This window comes from Camelus dromedarius, chromosome 4 (assembly GCF_036321535.1).
Source record: "Camelus dromedarius isolate mCamDro1 chromosome 4, mCamDro1.pat, whole genome shotgun sequence".
In the NCBI taxonomy this organism is placed as follows: domain Eukaryota; kingdom Metazoa; phylum Chordata; class Mammalia; order Artiodactyla; family Camelidae; genus Camelus; species Camelus dromedarius.
In genome coordinates this window covers 92,933,732-92,950,202 of record NC_087439.1, presented here as the reverse complement: position 1 = coordinate 92,950,202, position 16,471 = coordinate 92,933,732, and the positions used below count along the sequence as shown (strand labels likewise).

Here is a 16,471-nt window from a genome sequence, read left to right as displayed (position 1 = left end):
ATTGTTCTCAAAGCATTCACGTTTCATTTCTTTACATCTGGATGCTGAAGTCCCAGGAACATGCAGTGGATAAAACAGAATTACGCTAATTAATGTCAAGACCAGTGAAAAGTCTGAGGGTTCACCCACCATGCGACCAGCATGGATACGGGGAGGAAACCCAAGACTCCGGTGTCAGAGACGAGGGACCCATCACTCACCGCGGCAGCCAGAGCGCCCGCGATTTCTGCCTGCGTGGCCTGAGCCCCGGTGCCCACAGGCAGCACGAGCAGAGCCAGACGAGCCCTGGACGCGCCGGCGGCTGTGCTGCGGAGAAGCGCCAGCTCCTGCAGAGCCCGAGGCTTTCCTAAGGCGCAGTAGACACGCCTGCGCTTTTCCCCAGGGGAAGTTATCTTTGTTATATGGAAGGTTGGTCCCTGTTCTTTGTTCTGAAGGAAGACATTATTTCCATCTCCAAGGCTGTTCATCATACAAAAATCCTTGAATAGTCAGAAACAAAGGCGGATGTGCAGAAGGACGAGCAACCGGTGGATAACTGTCTCACAGAGGTTACCTGACTTAACCACACGCTCCCCAGTTGAACATCATTTAGCAATTGCGTGCCAGGCCCTGAGCTGCTCGCCGAACATGTATCAGGAGCAAACCCAGAGGTGGTTCCCGTCTGCAAGAGCTTACAGTTGAGTGGGGATATCAGTACCCACCCAGGATCCCATAAACACGGGCCAAATGGCTGCAGTGAGGAAGACCCCCAGAGGAGGGCTCAATGGCACCTTGGAGGATGTCACGGCGACACTCTGAAAGTGTGACGAGGCAAGGAAGAGACTCCCAGGCAGAGGGAATAGAATGAGCAAAGGCCCCGGGGCAGGAGGCGGTATTATTCACCCCTGAGCGGGGGGATCACACAGTTTTCCCAAGATGGTCCTGTTCACGCCTGTTGCTACAGACTAGTCATTAATAGCATTGCTTTTACCTCTCAGTGGTGCCCTTTGAGGTATTGAGAAGGTCAGGGTTCAGGGAAGGGGAGCTTGAATCAGATGCTGAAGCCCAGGGGCTGGGCAGAGAAACAGGAGCTATGGGAAGATAAACAGGACCAGAGCACGCTGAGGCTTGCAGGCTCTGCCAACAACCTCAGTCATTATTGCAAGAGCAATGGGAAGCTACTCAAGGGTTCAGCACAAGAGCACCACGTGAGCAGTCTTCTTCTTCATCACTTTGGTCTCGATGTGGAGAAGAGCTTAGGAGGTGACTAGGCAAAGAAGGAGGGGTCAGCGTCTGCTGCTGTGGCCCAGGCAGGGAAAGCAGTGGCTTGGATGAGGGTAGTAAGGAGGGAAGTGGTCAGATTTAAGCAGAGAAGGGGAGTGGTGGTTGGACTTAGAGCTGCTCAGTGGGGAGTCAAGAGGGCATCAGTGATGACGCCAGGTTGTCTGTACTGCACAACCGCTGGGAACACTAGAGAGGTAAGTAGGGACGCTGGCCAGGCAGTCGGACAAGCAGATGTGAGCTCAGGTGGAAATACGGGTGGAGCTGTATATATCCGGGAATCAGCGTCACCTGGACAGTGACCGAAGCCATGGGTGTGAACAGAGGACCCGGGGCGGCACCAGGACCCAGGGCGGCACCAGGAGACAGCCCAGGACGGAGCCCTGAGGAAGCCAACGTGAACAGACAGCAGAGCAGAACTGAGGAAATGCTGACAGAGGCATGGAGAAACCGTGGATGGTGGTTTCCAGAAAGCCAAGCGAAAGGGAAGGAGGGAGTTGTCAACAGTGTCAGATCTGCTGAAAATGAGGTCAGAGGAAGAAGGGGAAAATGGCCCGGGGATGGAAGACAGGGCACCCACTGGTGACCTTAGGAAGGAGAGGGCTGGGGGGCAGGGTGGAGACGGCCCAGCCGTGAGTGAGAGGGAGAGACACGGAGACAGTGAATCCGGGGACGACGTGTATGAGAGGGAGGAGAGGAAGGGCCGTGGGAAGGCAGAGGGCAGGGGGTTTCCATTCTGAGGATAAGGAAGATGGAAGCAGACAGAAATACTTCCACCGGGAAGAATTCCACTGAGTAGGGAAGGGGTTAAAAGAAAGGGAGGAGGAGAAGTTTTCCAATCCAGGAAGGTTCCTGACAAGCACAGGGGGATGGATTCCAAAGCGCAGGAGGCAGGACTTGACTTGGAGAAGACAAAGGGCGGGGGAAGGAAGGAGAAAAGCTGGACCTGGATGGGAGGGAGGGGTCCACGCACCTGGAAGAGGGAGGCTGAGAGAGCACCCATGGGAACGGGAGGTAGAAAGTAAAGCTATTTGCCAAGAGCAAAGCAGGAGATGGAGCAAAGAGGGAGGCAGAGGTTTCAAGGATAGTGGTGGACAGTGAGGGTCCTGGTGGTCTGAGGCGGCCACTGCAGAGAGTGGGTAGGACAGAGGAGAACAAGGAGGGCTCCAGACAGCTTGTGTGTATGTACACACATACACATGGATGCACACATGCACACACATACATGGTGCACACGCATGCACATGCACACATACACACATGCGTGCACACGCACATGTACACACACACATGCATGGGCACACACACACGTAGGCTAAGACCCAAAGTCTCTCCACTGCCATAAACGCGCTCTCACACCCAGCCAGCCAGGCCCCCTTCCTCCTCTCCCCTGTCCTGCCTGGTGTCTGCCCCTCATTTTCCATCGCCAGGATCATTCCCACAAGAGGTGGCTGAGGAGCGCTCTGAAGGCTGTTGCCCAAGGCAAGACGAAGAGCACTGCCAGCATGCCTCATCTCGCATCTGTCCTCTCGTCCCTGCCACATTTACAGAAATCAGTTTGAAGTAACTGAAATGACCAGGAAGAGAAGACTCTTCAGGGTTCTAACCAAAGCCGAGTCCTGCTTCACTTACTCAGGGAGTGGCGGCAAAATGCTGGTGTTTCAGAGAGGGGAGAGCCTGGGTACCGACCTAGCTCAACTCGTTTTTCTAATGAGGAGGCAGAGCCCAGGGAGGTTGAAGGGATCCACCTCGCCCGTGGGTTTCCGCATTCTTCGAGAATTAACCGGGGCACACTGGAGACAGAGGCGGGAGGAGAGTGTTTGATGAAAGTTAATTTATCTTCCCTTCTTCAAACTCAAAATTGCTTCCATCCAAGTCAAAGTCACTTCAAGTCTGAAAATGAAAGCCTCTCTCTTTTTAATCAGGGGAGAAACTGTGTCTGTCACTCCATTAAGGGGCTTCCAAAGAGGCAAGTTCATGAGAAAGAGACATCGGATTCTGGAGCGGGAACACAGAGTGCTCTCAGGAGGGGAAGGAAATTATTCTCCTGACCTGGAAACAACCCTCACATGGAATGAGAGTGTCTTGCTTCCAGACGCTCCAAGGACAGGAGGGGTCAGAGCCCGAGGCTTTAATGGGTAGAGACGGGGGAGGTTTGCAGGGAGCGAGGATGCTAGCTGGTGCCTGGGCTCTCCGGGGGAGCTGGGCTGTTAGGGAAACCAGGACGAGATGCTGAAGGCCACCCCCCACCGCCTGGAGCCGGGAACTCCCGAGTGTCCTCAGTTCTGGGTCACTGAAGGCACACGGCTCCTTAGGCATCCATAAATTGCCTGATCCGCCTGAAAGAAACTGACAGTGGGGCTTGAAAGAAAATCCATTTCTGGAATAATAAGAGAGGATTGCAGCTTCCGCCGAGCAGATTCAAGGCCAAGCTGAGCGAGCCCGGGGGATTTTCATTTTGCAGGGGGATGGCGTGTGCCTGGAGGCTTAACCAGGGGGACGGGAGACGTGAGATTGGAGGCGAGAGCCCCCTCCATCAGCCTCGAAGGGCAGCTTCTCTTTCCTCGTCACCCCTCTCCCAGGAAAAGGGAAGAAGACACCAGAGCCATCTGCCAGCGCTGAACTGAAACAAGGGAGACAATGGGGGAAGGAAAAGGACGGAGGAGGCTGGAGGAGCAGAAAGAAGGGCGGCGGGAAACAGGGACTGGCACCCTTGCTGTTAAGAATCAGCTAAGCGCTGCTGTGACGCGATCTGCTCTTTTGTCCTCGCTTAAAGGCAGGAAGGCGGATGAGCACATAGCACTTCATTCCATCCACACAAAATTACTGCAAACGCTATTCCCCCATCTCTTAACAGTATATACGTGCATGCACATATACGTGTACCCACACGTGTACACACATGCACTGCATCTCTTTAATTTGGGAGTTACGTCCTTTTTGCATATTTTAAAGAATAAAGACAAGTTGTGCTCTTCTGTGTGAAGAATGCACTCAGGTTGAGGGCGGGAAGGCGCCCTTGAAGACGGGCCCCAGTGCCCCCCATGCCGGGTCCCCTGCACCCCTGCGGGAGGCCCCGTCCTCTTTATCCGTACAGGGATGGCTCCCTGGAGGAGTCTGCCCGTCTTCGTCTTTCCCTGGCAAAAACTTTTACTGACACGTGAGGGAGAATTTCACAGGAAAACTGCACGGTGAAGCATTTTGCCGAGAACACAGAATCAGAATTTAAAGGCAATGAGTAGGTGACCCACGGGTGCAATGCTAACATTGGGTGGGTAGGGGCTGCTTGGCAGGCTGAGGTCTGAGTCCCCTCCAGCGTCAGGATTTAAACCCAGATGAGCCAATTCAAGTTTACGCTCTCAACCGTGTATTCCCTCTGCGTCCAGCAGTCCTCACCTGCTCTGGATTAACCCTCTTTATTGCTTCGCTGGTTCTGGGGATCCCTCAAGCCCCTCCCCCAGAACTAGGTTGGGAGCCCCTGACACCTGCTCCCTGGAGCCCTGTGCTCCAGTCCCCATCATCGCCCAAGACCAGGACTCCCCGCAGAGAGTAAGATCCCCAGGGACAGGGTTAGGTGGTATCAGGGCACAATAAGGCACACAGCGTATGTGTCTGAGGGCACAAGTTAATGAAATAGTGAGAAAGACCAGGTCTCCGTCCTACAAGAACTCCTAATCCAGCAGGGGGACAGATCGCTACCCAGTGACCATGAAACCCCAGGGACAGGCTGCCAGGGCTGCAGTCAGGTTTATAACTTGGGTTCCAGACTCACACGGAGAAAGACTGGTGACCTTTTCCCAGGGTGCAAGTAAAGGACAGGGTGGTGCTTAATTAGGAATGAGTAATATTTTAACCAGCTAAGAAGGGAGGAGGAACAAGAATAATGAAGAAACCACAGGGCATGTGGTGAACGGTGACTGGTTCAATCCAACCGCACAGGTACCTGCTTGAGCTCCCACCACAGACCAGGCACCATCTAGGTTCAGCGAGTCAAATACACCCACAGCACAATGTCCCTTCCCTCGAGAATGTCACAGCGAAGGAGGGAGGGAGACACAAAACGGACCACGGCGGGAAGTGTTAACCATAACTTCCCAACCAGGACGCCCAGCCAGGAGGGAGGTCAGTGAGTGAGGTGCTGATCCTTTAGTGCCAGGCATCTAGAAGGGGGCCAGACTAGGGCCTGTGGCCTCAAGAAGTCCCCGATCAGCACCCAGGTGACACACAGATGCTTCTGTCCTCTACAAAGCCATAAGGTAGAAGGGTTGGGAAGCTATCTGAGGACAGAGCTGCCAGATGCTGCACTGGGAGTGGAGGATCAAGGCAGGCTCAAGTTGGGCCCTGACCATCGAGTAAGAGTTTGCCAGAAAGAAAGGTGGAAGAGATGTGGAACAAAGAAAGAGCTGACAGTGGTGACAGTAAACAGTGCTCACCTTCACTGAGCAGCTAGGAAGTGCCAGCCCGGACCTAAGAACCCGTGAAGTGTCCCATTTAATCCTCCCAACCCTCTGAGGGAAGGAGGTCACTTACAGACAAGTAAATTGAGGCACAGAGAGTTTAAGTAACCTTCCCAAAGTCACACAGCCCACAACCCACGAAGCTGGGATTCACTGCAAGGTAAATTTGTCCCATATTTCTGAACGATGGCACTACGCTGCTACCTATTAGACGATCCACTGAGGCATGAAACAAAAGAGGCAAAAACTCCAGGGGAAAGGCAGGCCAGTATAAGCTGTGCGGTTCTCCTAGCATGCAGAGTGCTGGGCAGTCAGTGGTAAGAAACGGCAGGGAGGAGGACACAGCATTCAGCTCAGACCCGGAGAGCCACAGAGGCGGCTGTCCCTGGAGTTTGGGACGAGGCCAGGAGGTCGGGACGAGGCCAGGAGGTCATGTCATGGGTGTGCAGAGGTGGGTAAGGGCCCGGCTGCAATGTCGTAAGCTCCGTGTGAGGGAGGTGGGCAGGAACTAAATGGGGAGCCGCTGAAGTCTCATGAGCAGGGGACAGGGTGCACCGTCTGGAGCATCAGGAAAAGAACTCTCAGGCAGTGCCAAGAATCAGGAGGAGAGGCGAGAGCTTTGATGGAGACACGAGTTGGAAGGATACTGCTACAGGCCAGTGTGACGGGAGCCTGTGGGTGGTTCACAGGCATGATGTGGTCCTTAGTCTAAATGATCACGTGAGATCTGCCGCCATGATTGCTTCACGGTTTGCGCATTTCTTTTCTGATGATTGGCACCATCATAAGGAAGGGCCCCAAGACCAGCGCCCTACACTCCCTTTATGTGCCCCTCCTAGCCTGCACCTCTGAGTTGTGTCCCCATCTCAATAAATCTGCCTCTGTTTTCCCCCAGCAACTTCAAACAACTCAGCCCTGCGTGTGCACAGCAATTAGCGACTGTCTTTAGATACTTGGGTCTCACTCCCACTCCAGGGAGCTTCTCAAGGCATTTCTTTGATGCAAACACAGAGGAACGAGGAGGAAGCCAATCTCCTCTGACTACTACAGAAGCAGGTGCCTCCTGCGCCCTTCACCCCACACAGGTGTCTCCTTGGTCTGCATCCCATGCCTTTGCCCTGGGCACACTGCCTACAGTGTCCATTTCTTAAATCAATCTTGTCTCCTCTAATGGATTATAAGACGGTGGAGCACAGAGCCTTCTGTTTGTTTTTTTTTTTTAATTTTGATTTTTGTATTTGGATTTTTTATTTATTTTATTCTCAGTGGCAGAAAGTACCCACAGTGGACACTAAGTGACAATACACTGCACATAGGAGGAAACGAAAGAAATTTCTCCTAGTCAAACAGGACTTCTGTAGGTGGAAAAACTGATTTTTTTTTAATTGCTGCTATAAATGTGTACGTGTGATCCCAAAGCCCCGGCTTGATCTTAAACTAACTGGGGCTCAGGAAAGTCCACTGAGGTCCGATCAAAAACTGGGGCAGACCACCAAAGGTTGCTTTCCCCTCACAATGTCCATCTTCAAGAGAATAAAGGCTAGTTCAGTCCACGCATGCCTGGGTCGGGGGGTCGGGGAGGGCAATGGGACATTTGTCTCCAATATCCAGCTCCAGCTAGGCCAAGGGCTCGACTTCTAAGCTTTTTTGAGACTGAGGTTGTGGATGGGGCTGTCTCCATGACAACCACACAGTTCAGCCCCCAACATGGACCAAGAAGCGAGGAGGGATGGTGGGAGGGAGACACACTTCCCCAAGTCTGTCTGGAACCAAGGTGGTTGTGTCTTCAGCAGGGAAACCATGTACCAGTCTGGGCCTGAGGCTCCATCACCACATGGGGCTGTGAGGAAAAGACACCCACGCTGGCCCTAAGACAGATCCCAAGCCTCCCAGGAGACCCCTGTAAGCTCAGGAACAGCTACATGTGTCTGAGGGGTGGCAACATAGTGGATGTGGCTTCAAGGCAGAGAAGATGCAGACCCTTGAGCTACAGATGGGAGCACAACTTGGGGGACCAAAAGGTGGCCATGGGATCCAAACCTGGCCTTGCTGGTCAGAACCAGAACCACAAGGGATGTTCCTCTACTTGCATCCCATCAGAATGTTCTAGTCATCTGCTTCGCCAAGTCAGCTCATGTAACTCTGGGAATCAGATCCCCATGGAAGTGAGTCTGATTGCAGAAAGGAGTTGTAGTTTTTCCCCGCTCTCAACAGAATGACAAAGGCAACCCATGGCATTTCAGCCTCACTATTTAATTCGTTAAACACACTCATTTAAACCGAGCTGCAGGGTTATCGGCAGGGGTGTACCGGAGCACGCCACGGACAAACACATAGCACCTTTGGTTACAGGTCCGTTCAATACATGTGCTATTTTCATGAGCTACACCTAAAATAATGACTTCCAGCAGCGCAACCAGGCAAAAACATCCACCAGGCACGCTGAGCTGACAACACGGAGCAGTTCCCTCGCCAACAAGTGAATTCCGAGTAGCGTTCAAGTTCTCTGTCGTCAGCGTCAACAGGAGACTCGCTTTTGCCACTGATACCGACATGCACAGAGGCTTATTTCTCACACTGACAAAAACCTGGTCAGAGGAGACATGAATATGTGGACAAATGCATTTATGGGGGTCAGCCAGTGGGCTAAGTTTTGTCTCCTAGCAGGTTTTCAACTTAATGTGTTGGTTTTATTCACTCACTACTGGAACTGAGGGTAAGACGTGGGATGCTGTCACTCTGTAATTTCAGTGCCGCGTACTTTATTTTTTCCAGTCAGCACGGAGATAACACAGCCTCTTGTTGGTGGCTTCAGAAAAGGCAGGTATTCTAGTTGCCGGAGTAAACCAAAAAGTGAAATTCTCTCACTGACTCGGAAATTTTCAAATTTCCACTCATTGACAATTCTTGTCACATAAATTTTATCCCATGTGCTTTCAGCATCCAAAACCATGAACTGGTCAACCCTGTTATTAAGATTCCCTTTTAGACCATTAACAAAGTTTAAGTAAAAAGACACCTTTGATCTGTGTTCATTTATTGAAATTATGAATGTTGTGAGGAGTTACTTTTAACTACTGCCCAGACAAAATGGAAAAAATTTTTTTCAGTTCATGCTTTTGTAGTTTTTCTAAATTGATAATCTTTGAACAGCTTCCTTCTAAGATTTCCACATTTAGCTACTGAGTTTATAGTCTACTCAAAGCAGAAAAAATTAATTATGGACATTTAAATTATCTTAGTAACTTTCAGCACATCTCTTTTGATCAAAGATACCACCACTTCCAGACAGAGCTGGGACCAGAAGTGTTCAGTAATAATCTCTCCAATTTTATACCAACGTCTTCACCATCTGTAATATTGAAATAAGTATATTGGCTTCTTCCTAAACTAAGGGTAAAATATGTTTTATGTTAAGACTTCTAGGCACATGTATCTCATATCTTATATCCATTAATAATTTCTATTTGCTAAACATTTTATAAGAAAGCCTTGTAAATAGTTTGATAATCAATACCTATTCCTGCGAATCCGGCCATGGGGAATTTTCCCAAATGTGGGGAAAGATTTATGCCCAAAGTGGCTCATCCCACTGACCAACTGGAAACCACTTTCCATGACCAACATGGTGGAAATCATTAGAGACTGAATATTATGCAATTGTTAATGTAATGTTTAAGACTATGAATATAAGGAAAACATCTTCGAGTAGATATTAAGTGAAAAAGCTTATATAAAATGGTATGTGTGGTGTGATGGCGTTATGTAAAATTTTTAAAGAGAAACAAAACATGCATAGAAAAAAAATAGACTTAAAAAAACCTCCTGACTCGTTAGCAGTGATGACCTTTAGGTAGGGAGTCTGTATTTTCTACTTTTCCACGTAGCCTACATTTTCAATAATATCTAGGAATTTTCTATAATGTCCATGAATTATTTTTAATGGGAAAATAATTTTTAAAAAGAGGAGAAAGAGGGTCATCCAGTGAAAACAAAGCCAGTGGCGCCCGTCAGGCTTGCTCTTTGGTGACTTTCCACATTGCTGGGAAGGAGCTGCGTCCTCCAGGCGGAGTTCCCGGCGAGATGCGGCTTCATGGCCTCCTTTAGTGATAAAAAGCACAATGAGAAATGGAAACAGTCTCTCCTGAAAAGAGCAGGGTCCTCTTGCTGCAGCGTGCTTTAGAATCTGATCTGATTGGGGAGACTTTTAACAATACGCCAGCTAATGAGTCACATAATACAAAAAAAGGGAAATAGCGGAGGATCATTTGCAGGGAAGCAAAATGCCCGCACAGGGGGGAAAGCATGGCCCAGTCCCTATTCCCAGAAGAGGTGTTCTGTAATATGCAGGAGTCAAAGGAGGAACATGAAGGGGACAGGAGGACACAGGGGTACAGTTTAAATCATCTCCAGCAAGTTCTGGTCACTGAGACTCAGAAAGTAACAGGGCAGCCTTCAGGCGAAACACATCGTAGGAAATATTCTTCCTCTACGTCCATCTTCTCATGTGAAATCAGTCACACGTTCTGTTCTCAGACGGCTCACGCTTGGCTTTTAAAACCATCGCTGTGCACCCAGGGGCCTGAACAATTCTCATTTCGTCAGTAACAAAATTGTTCAGTCATACCCCTGGAATCCTTTGCGCTGAGATGTCTGCCACTGCCTGTGAAAACAAAGAAAGAACACTGTGTTAAGAACGGTTTCCCACTTCCATTCTCACGAAACAATTTGCTTCAAAACACGTTCATAATATACGGGGAATGGGTCCAAACGTACTACCAAAAATTGAGAGACTGTCTTTTGGTATTGAAGTAATTACAAGAGCCATTTTTTTCTCCTAATAACATGAGTGTTGACCAGTTTGCCAGTGTGAACAGAATGCCTGTGGTTGAGTGGTCAAGGCTTAGCTTAGTCAAAGTTAAGACCCAGAAAGTTTCCCAATGTTTTATTTGCCGAATGGTTTCTGCATAAATAAAGGACGAGTTGATAATAAAGTAAGAACTGCAATAATTTATTGAAAAGAATTTTCTGATGACTCCCAAAGGAACTTCAAATTCTCTCAGTGAACTAGAATTTAAGTGCAGCAAATACAAGGGCCAGGGGATTATTACGTAGTCATCGAACAATTTGGTGGCCTCAGGGAAGCACTTCCCATCCAGCCCCATCAGGAGGGTATAAAGGTACATTAAAGCAAACAGCTTTCCCTCACCATGGTTCTTACTTCCTTTGAGCTTCAGTGTGGGAGAGGGAAAAATATATACACAAATGTCCCATCCCGAGTTACTGGATCAAAGGCTGATTTGAGACGGAGAGCCCAGATGAGGAAATTGGTTAAAAAAACATTCCCCTGAATGTCCACTCCTGCCCTACCTCCGCTGGGGCCAGCTCACACCCACTTGAGCTGGCATTCTCCTCCCTTGCCCTCGCCCCAAGGAAAGACACCCTCACCCCTCTAAAGAAAGAAGTATCAGAGAGGCACTACGAGAATAATACTTTAGCATCATGTACCAGGTGGGGAGGAGGGCAACACAGGGCTAGGAGAGGGGGCAACACAGGGGTAGGGGAGTAAAAGGTACAACTACTTAAGTATAAAATGAGCTACAAGGATATATTGTTCAACACAGGGAATAGAGCTAATATTTTACAATAACTATAAATGGATTATAACCTTTAAAACTTGTGAATCATTATACTGTCTACCTATAACTTATATAATATTGTACAGCAATTATATTACAATAAAAAAATCAAAAAAATTTTAGCAGCAGACAGGTAGTTGCCTAGAAAATTACATTTTCAGTGAACTTAAAGATATGCTAGACAGACAACATCAAAACAAGAAAATGGCTCTTACATCCAGAAGTAAAAAGTATACCAAAAATTGGACATGCCAAACTCACTGTTTCTAAACAATAAACCAAAAAAATTTTAAAAAAAAAATATCCGTGGCGAAGACTTTCTGGGGTCTGTTTTCTTATACACCCTTTCCATCACTTCTCTCACAGACGCCCACATGGGCGTGACGTGACGTCCTTCACCCAGGTCATCTCCATTCATCAACTAACGCACTCTCCATGTGTTAATAAAAATTTAAGTGGAAGCAAAAAGCAAGCTGCTAAGACACCAGTCTGTCTGCTCATTTTCCTTACCGTCAACATTTTTTTTGGAGAAAGGAGAGATGAGGAGCTTAGAGCTTCAGGAGGTGTATGTGTACATCTCATTTTGAATCTTTTCTGATTATTACAGCCTCTATGGGTTTTTTTTTTTTGAACCATTTTAAATTGTTTTGTCTATTCCTAATTTTTTTCTATATTTCAGCTCATAAATTAAACAAAACAACAAATGCTTCAGAACTCACATTATAACTTATTATAAGGTACAGTATTGTGTTTATTAAACACCACGGTGGAAGAGATGGCAATACATTCTTCCTAAACAGACAGGTTTATTTGTGTGAGCCACTCGGGAGGCTGTACCTGCCTTCACAGTATGTATAAGATGCATGAATCTTGCTTTTACAAGGTCTTCCAGGATAGAGGGCTTTTAATATGATCTATAATTGTCTGACCCCAAGGAAAAATACTGCACGCCCAGGTACATTGAAAGGAAACAACAACACGATGACCCCTACAACACAGTCACCCTGGGGGAGCAGCTCTGCCACGTGGGTATAACGCAGAGGCAGCGATCAGTGTGGAGCCTTAGCATGGGTCAGAGCACAGTTCACCCAGCACTTAGGAGGCGCTCAGTAAACACTGAGGGGAGGGAGGGGAGGGGAGAGGAAGGGAGGCGAGGGAGGGGGGGAGAGGAGAAGAGGGGAGGGAGTGTTAACTGTGTTCCCATTCTTTGCAATTCACTTGCTCAAAAAATTCTAATCAAATGGCATGCTCATTGCCGTTTTCTCCCTAGCTCTACACATCCCTGACAACATTTTGAACATTTGGTTTTAGAATCTGGACAGGTAATGGGGTAACATAATTAAAGCAAATAGTAAGAGCATGGAGCAAAGCCTTGGGTTCAATTTTGCCTGGTTAACTTAATTACATTTTTATTGTGCAAAGGAGCTCTTGCTAAAAAAAACCTTGAAAGCTTTACTAAAACATTGTTGGTAGTAAAATGTGATCAACATGCATTTGATAGGAAATAAAAATAAACCAACCCAAAGAACCATAATCTGGATATCCCACACAGCAGTGAACATCAATGATGTGTCACGAGAATGCGGTGCATGTCTGAAGTCTAGAATAGCGTGACCTTGGCTCAATGCCAAAATAGCTGTACAGTTTGCAAGTGTTTTGTTTAAACATCCAAAAGGGTGGGTGCTGTCCCCTACTGCCAGGTGTGCCAGCCTCAGGTGGGGGGGCAGGCTAGGCGGGGAAAGTCACGTGACGGCAGCTTCTACTTGGTTTTTCCTATATCCCTACATTGTTGAAAATGTTCACACCATGCATTATTTTCAAATAATGTGCAATTAAAATAACTGAGAAAAAAATCACAATTTTGATTTAGCCTTAAAACATGTAAATTTTCAGAGCAACAAAAAGGCATTGAAACGACTTACCGTGCCAGAATTAGATCTTTCTCCATTAGAGTCCACAAAGTTTTATTTGATTTTATTTGCAATCTCTTTCAGGAGACCCTTGAGATCATTTAGCTTGGGAAGGGGAAAAAAAATATAACTGGTCTTAAGATCAATTTTCCAACTTTAAATTTTAAATGATTACTCTATGGCTTTTCCATGAAACAGACGTACTATACATGAACTAGCCAAGTGGAGCTCACGCCTGGGATAGGTCACAATGACTGGCAGGTGACATGTCGGACCCTGTCCATCGCTAACTTTCTGAAGTTGTATCACTAGTAAATAATCATTCGTACCAATTAGGATTAGCTTTACCCAAATACAAATCACTAGTGATTCCCACATAGAAATGATAGATTTCAACAACACAGAGAAATAATATATCAAATAGTACTGTTATATGTAACTAATGCTAATCAAATTAAAATCTATCAATAGAGTTTTGCTTTAATACTAAGGAAAATAATATAATACAATACTAATCAAGCTTTTGCAAATAGTGTCTCCCCTCACAAAAAAAAGGATAAATAGTAAAACAACTTAAGTAAAAGGCACAATAAAACTATTTTCAATACATGCGTGTTTCCCAAGTTTATTACACAAGATGCATAAAGCTCATTTCAAATTGCATTTCATGTTGTTACATATGATAAAAGCTACAGACACATCACAATCTCTGTGCAGTTGGCTTCCAACTTGCTACATCACTCACTCAAAGAAAACTCTGTGTTTAACTTGGGCTTATTTCTAGTATTAAACTCATTTAACTCTTTTTTTAAAAGAACAAAAAGAAATCATAAGAAAAAAAAACAGGTTTCTTTTGTATAGCACAGGGAACTATATTCAGCACTTCGTACTGACCTTAAGTGAAAAAGAGTATGAAAACGAATACACGTATGTATATGCATGACTGGGACACTGTGCTGCACACCAGAAACTGACATATTGTAACTGACTGTACTACAATTAAAAAAAAGAAAAGAAAAGAAAGAAACCATAAGGGCTAATGGCTGCTTAAAATAAAGAAGGCAGAGGTAAAATCTCTACTTCAGACTTAAGGTCAATTGTGAACGACTTTGTTTTCTGGTGTGATAGTAAGATGGATACATCTTTTTGTTCACTGTGTTTGTTGACAGTAAAATGACTTTAAAAAGCTGTTCAAAGTAGGGCCCAAGACTTCTAGCACTTGAAACACGAGGCGATCCCTAAAATTCTCTGTGAATAGAAAGGGGAGCCTTTGTGTTGCTCAGAAGAGAAGGGGTGGAGCCTGGAGGAGCGAACAGAAAGGAGAGAGAGGGCAGGAGACAGGGTGAGAAGAGGACTGAGGTAAGGAAAGAAGGGGGAGGGGGCAGTGAAATCCCAGGTGGTCGCCGATGACCCGATGACTCTGGGTTGTGTGGTTGCAGGTTTCCCTGGAATCTGCCCAAATTCTACCAAAACCTGCAAAATGCATGGTGTAGATGGGCTTCTTGTGGGAACCAAGGGGCTGAGCCCCACAGGCAGGGGGATGCAGAGAAGGCTGGACACCCAGGGGGTCCTCAGAGGTCCCCACAGAGCCCTGGTTCGCGCCTGTGTGGACAGCCTCCAACGGTGACTCCAATCACACAGACTTCCTCTTGCTCCCTGGGGTGTCGCCCCGCCCAGACCCTCACAGGCTGAGAGGCCCTGGGAGTCAGTCCGGCTGGTCCAGGGCCCGGACGTCCTGATCACCCCCACCCCAGTGCCTCTCTGCCCTGACCCCGGTTGCTGCCATCCTGCTGGTTCTCTGTGCCCAGAGCAGGGTCAGCACCAAGGCTTGCAGAAGCTTTAGCCCCACGCCGGGGCAGCTGTCCACTGGCTCCTTCAAAGCCACCACAAGTGAAGCCACAAGTGAAACAACGCAACACAACAAACAAAAGTAGCCTGTTTTCTCTCCACACACACATCCCCCTAGACAAGTCCCCCGCATCTCTACTCCCAGAACCAGACTGTTTCAGCCGCTCCTACATGGCCACTCTGACCACTCAAAGGGCTCTCTGAAAGGAGTGTGTTTCCGGAGGCTTCCCGGCACAGGGATCCATCCCTGAAGAGGCCAGCAAGTTCCTGCACAGGACGACCCAGCCTCCCCGCTTCCTCCTGCTCAGCATCCCCCGTCCACGCCCCCCGTCTCCACTGCCTGGGCCACTCCACGCGTCTCTGGGTTCACCTGCTGCCCCCGCTCCCCGGTGATGCGGACACGGGCCATCTGGAACACGCGCCCGATGTCGCAGAGCAGGGCGTTACTGCTCTTCAATTCTCCATAATCCTGCTTGAAAACGCTGCTACCCCCAAGCCACTTAACAAGGGGGCCGTTCATGAAATCTGGGGACCACGGCCACTTTGACAGCACCTCGCCCAAGGCCTGGCACGTGGCAGGTGCTCAGTAAATACTGCGTGCCATGCAGTACGTAGACGCAGCAAACAATACATCTAAATATAAATATATGAGGAAGAAAACGTACATAATCATGTAAGCTTTATACATTATGTACCACATATTATATTCATCTAATGTAACTACTCAGTCCTAGGGTTTGTTCCCCTGTTGTTCCTTTTATACACTCTTTTAATGTTCTTTAAATTTTCTTTTAAAATATCCAGGGCTTTTCTTTTCCCTCTCCACTGGTTATAACCACGGTGTGCGACCTGGCATGACTGTTCATGCGCAGACACAACTCTAATGACACAGGGGCTCCCTAGCCCCTCAGCTGAAAGTCAGAGGACTGCAGCTGTCACAAGATACACTCCGGGCGACAGCGCGTCTCCAAACGTGGCCGCCCAGGTCCTTTCTCCCTGTGTCAGTCCCACGTCGGGAGGCCGGTGATGGAGAGGTGGAGCGTACTCCCCCCCGCCCCCCGCCCAGGATCCCAGCTGGCCTCAGGCCGCTCTAATCAAGACATTCTGGTGGAAGTGAGGTCACGTCAGGTTCAGACACCAGCACTGGCGGCTTCTGTGCGGTTTCTGTTTCCTCTCTCTCGGAAGCCAGCCACTATGTAAGAAAGGCAGCTGCCCAGAGACACACCACCCCTCCCCCAGCCACATGGAACAGACGACACATGGGGGAGAGAGACCATGAGGAGGAGCCCCACGGGGCCAGAGCCTGGCCTCACCACCAGCCCAGCCCGGCCCAGTCAACCCAGCTGAGACCACGCGG

At 48.2% G+C, this 16,471-nt stretch overlaps 1 protein-coding gene across 1 annotated transcript in view; it reads right to left on the bottom strand.

The window, feature by feature from the left end:
* Positions 1–7,992: 7,992 nt before the first annotated feature.
* Positions 7,993–16,471, bottom strand: part of TRPM8 (transient receptor potential cation channel subfamily M member 8) — a 76,016-nt gene continuing 67,537 nt past the window's right edge. Inside the window, exon 24 of the mRNA XM_064485278.1 lies at positions 7,993–10,380. Within this exon, the coding sequence (XP_064341348.1) occupies positions 10,339–10,380 (42 nt within the window). The 3' untranslated portion in view covers positions 7,993–10,338. The remainder of the gene's footprint in view (positions 10,381–16,471) is intronic.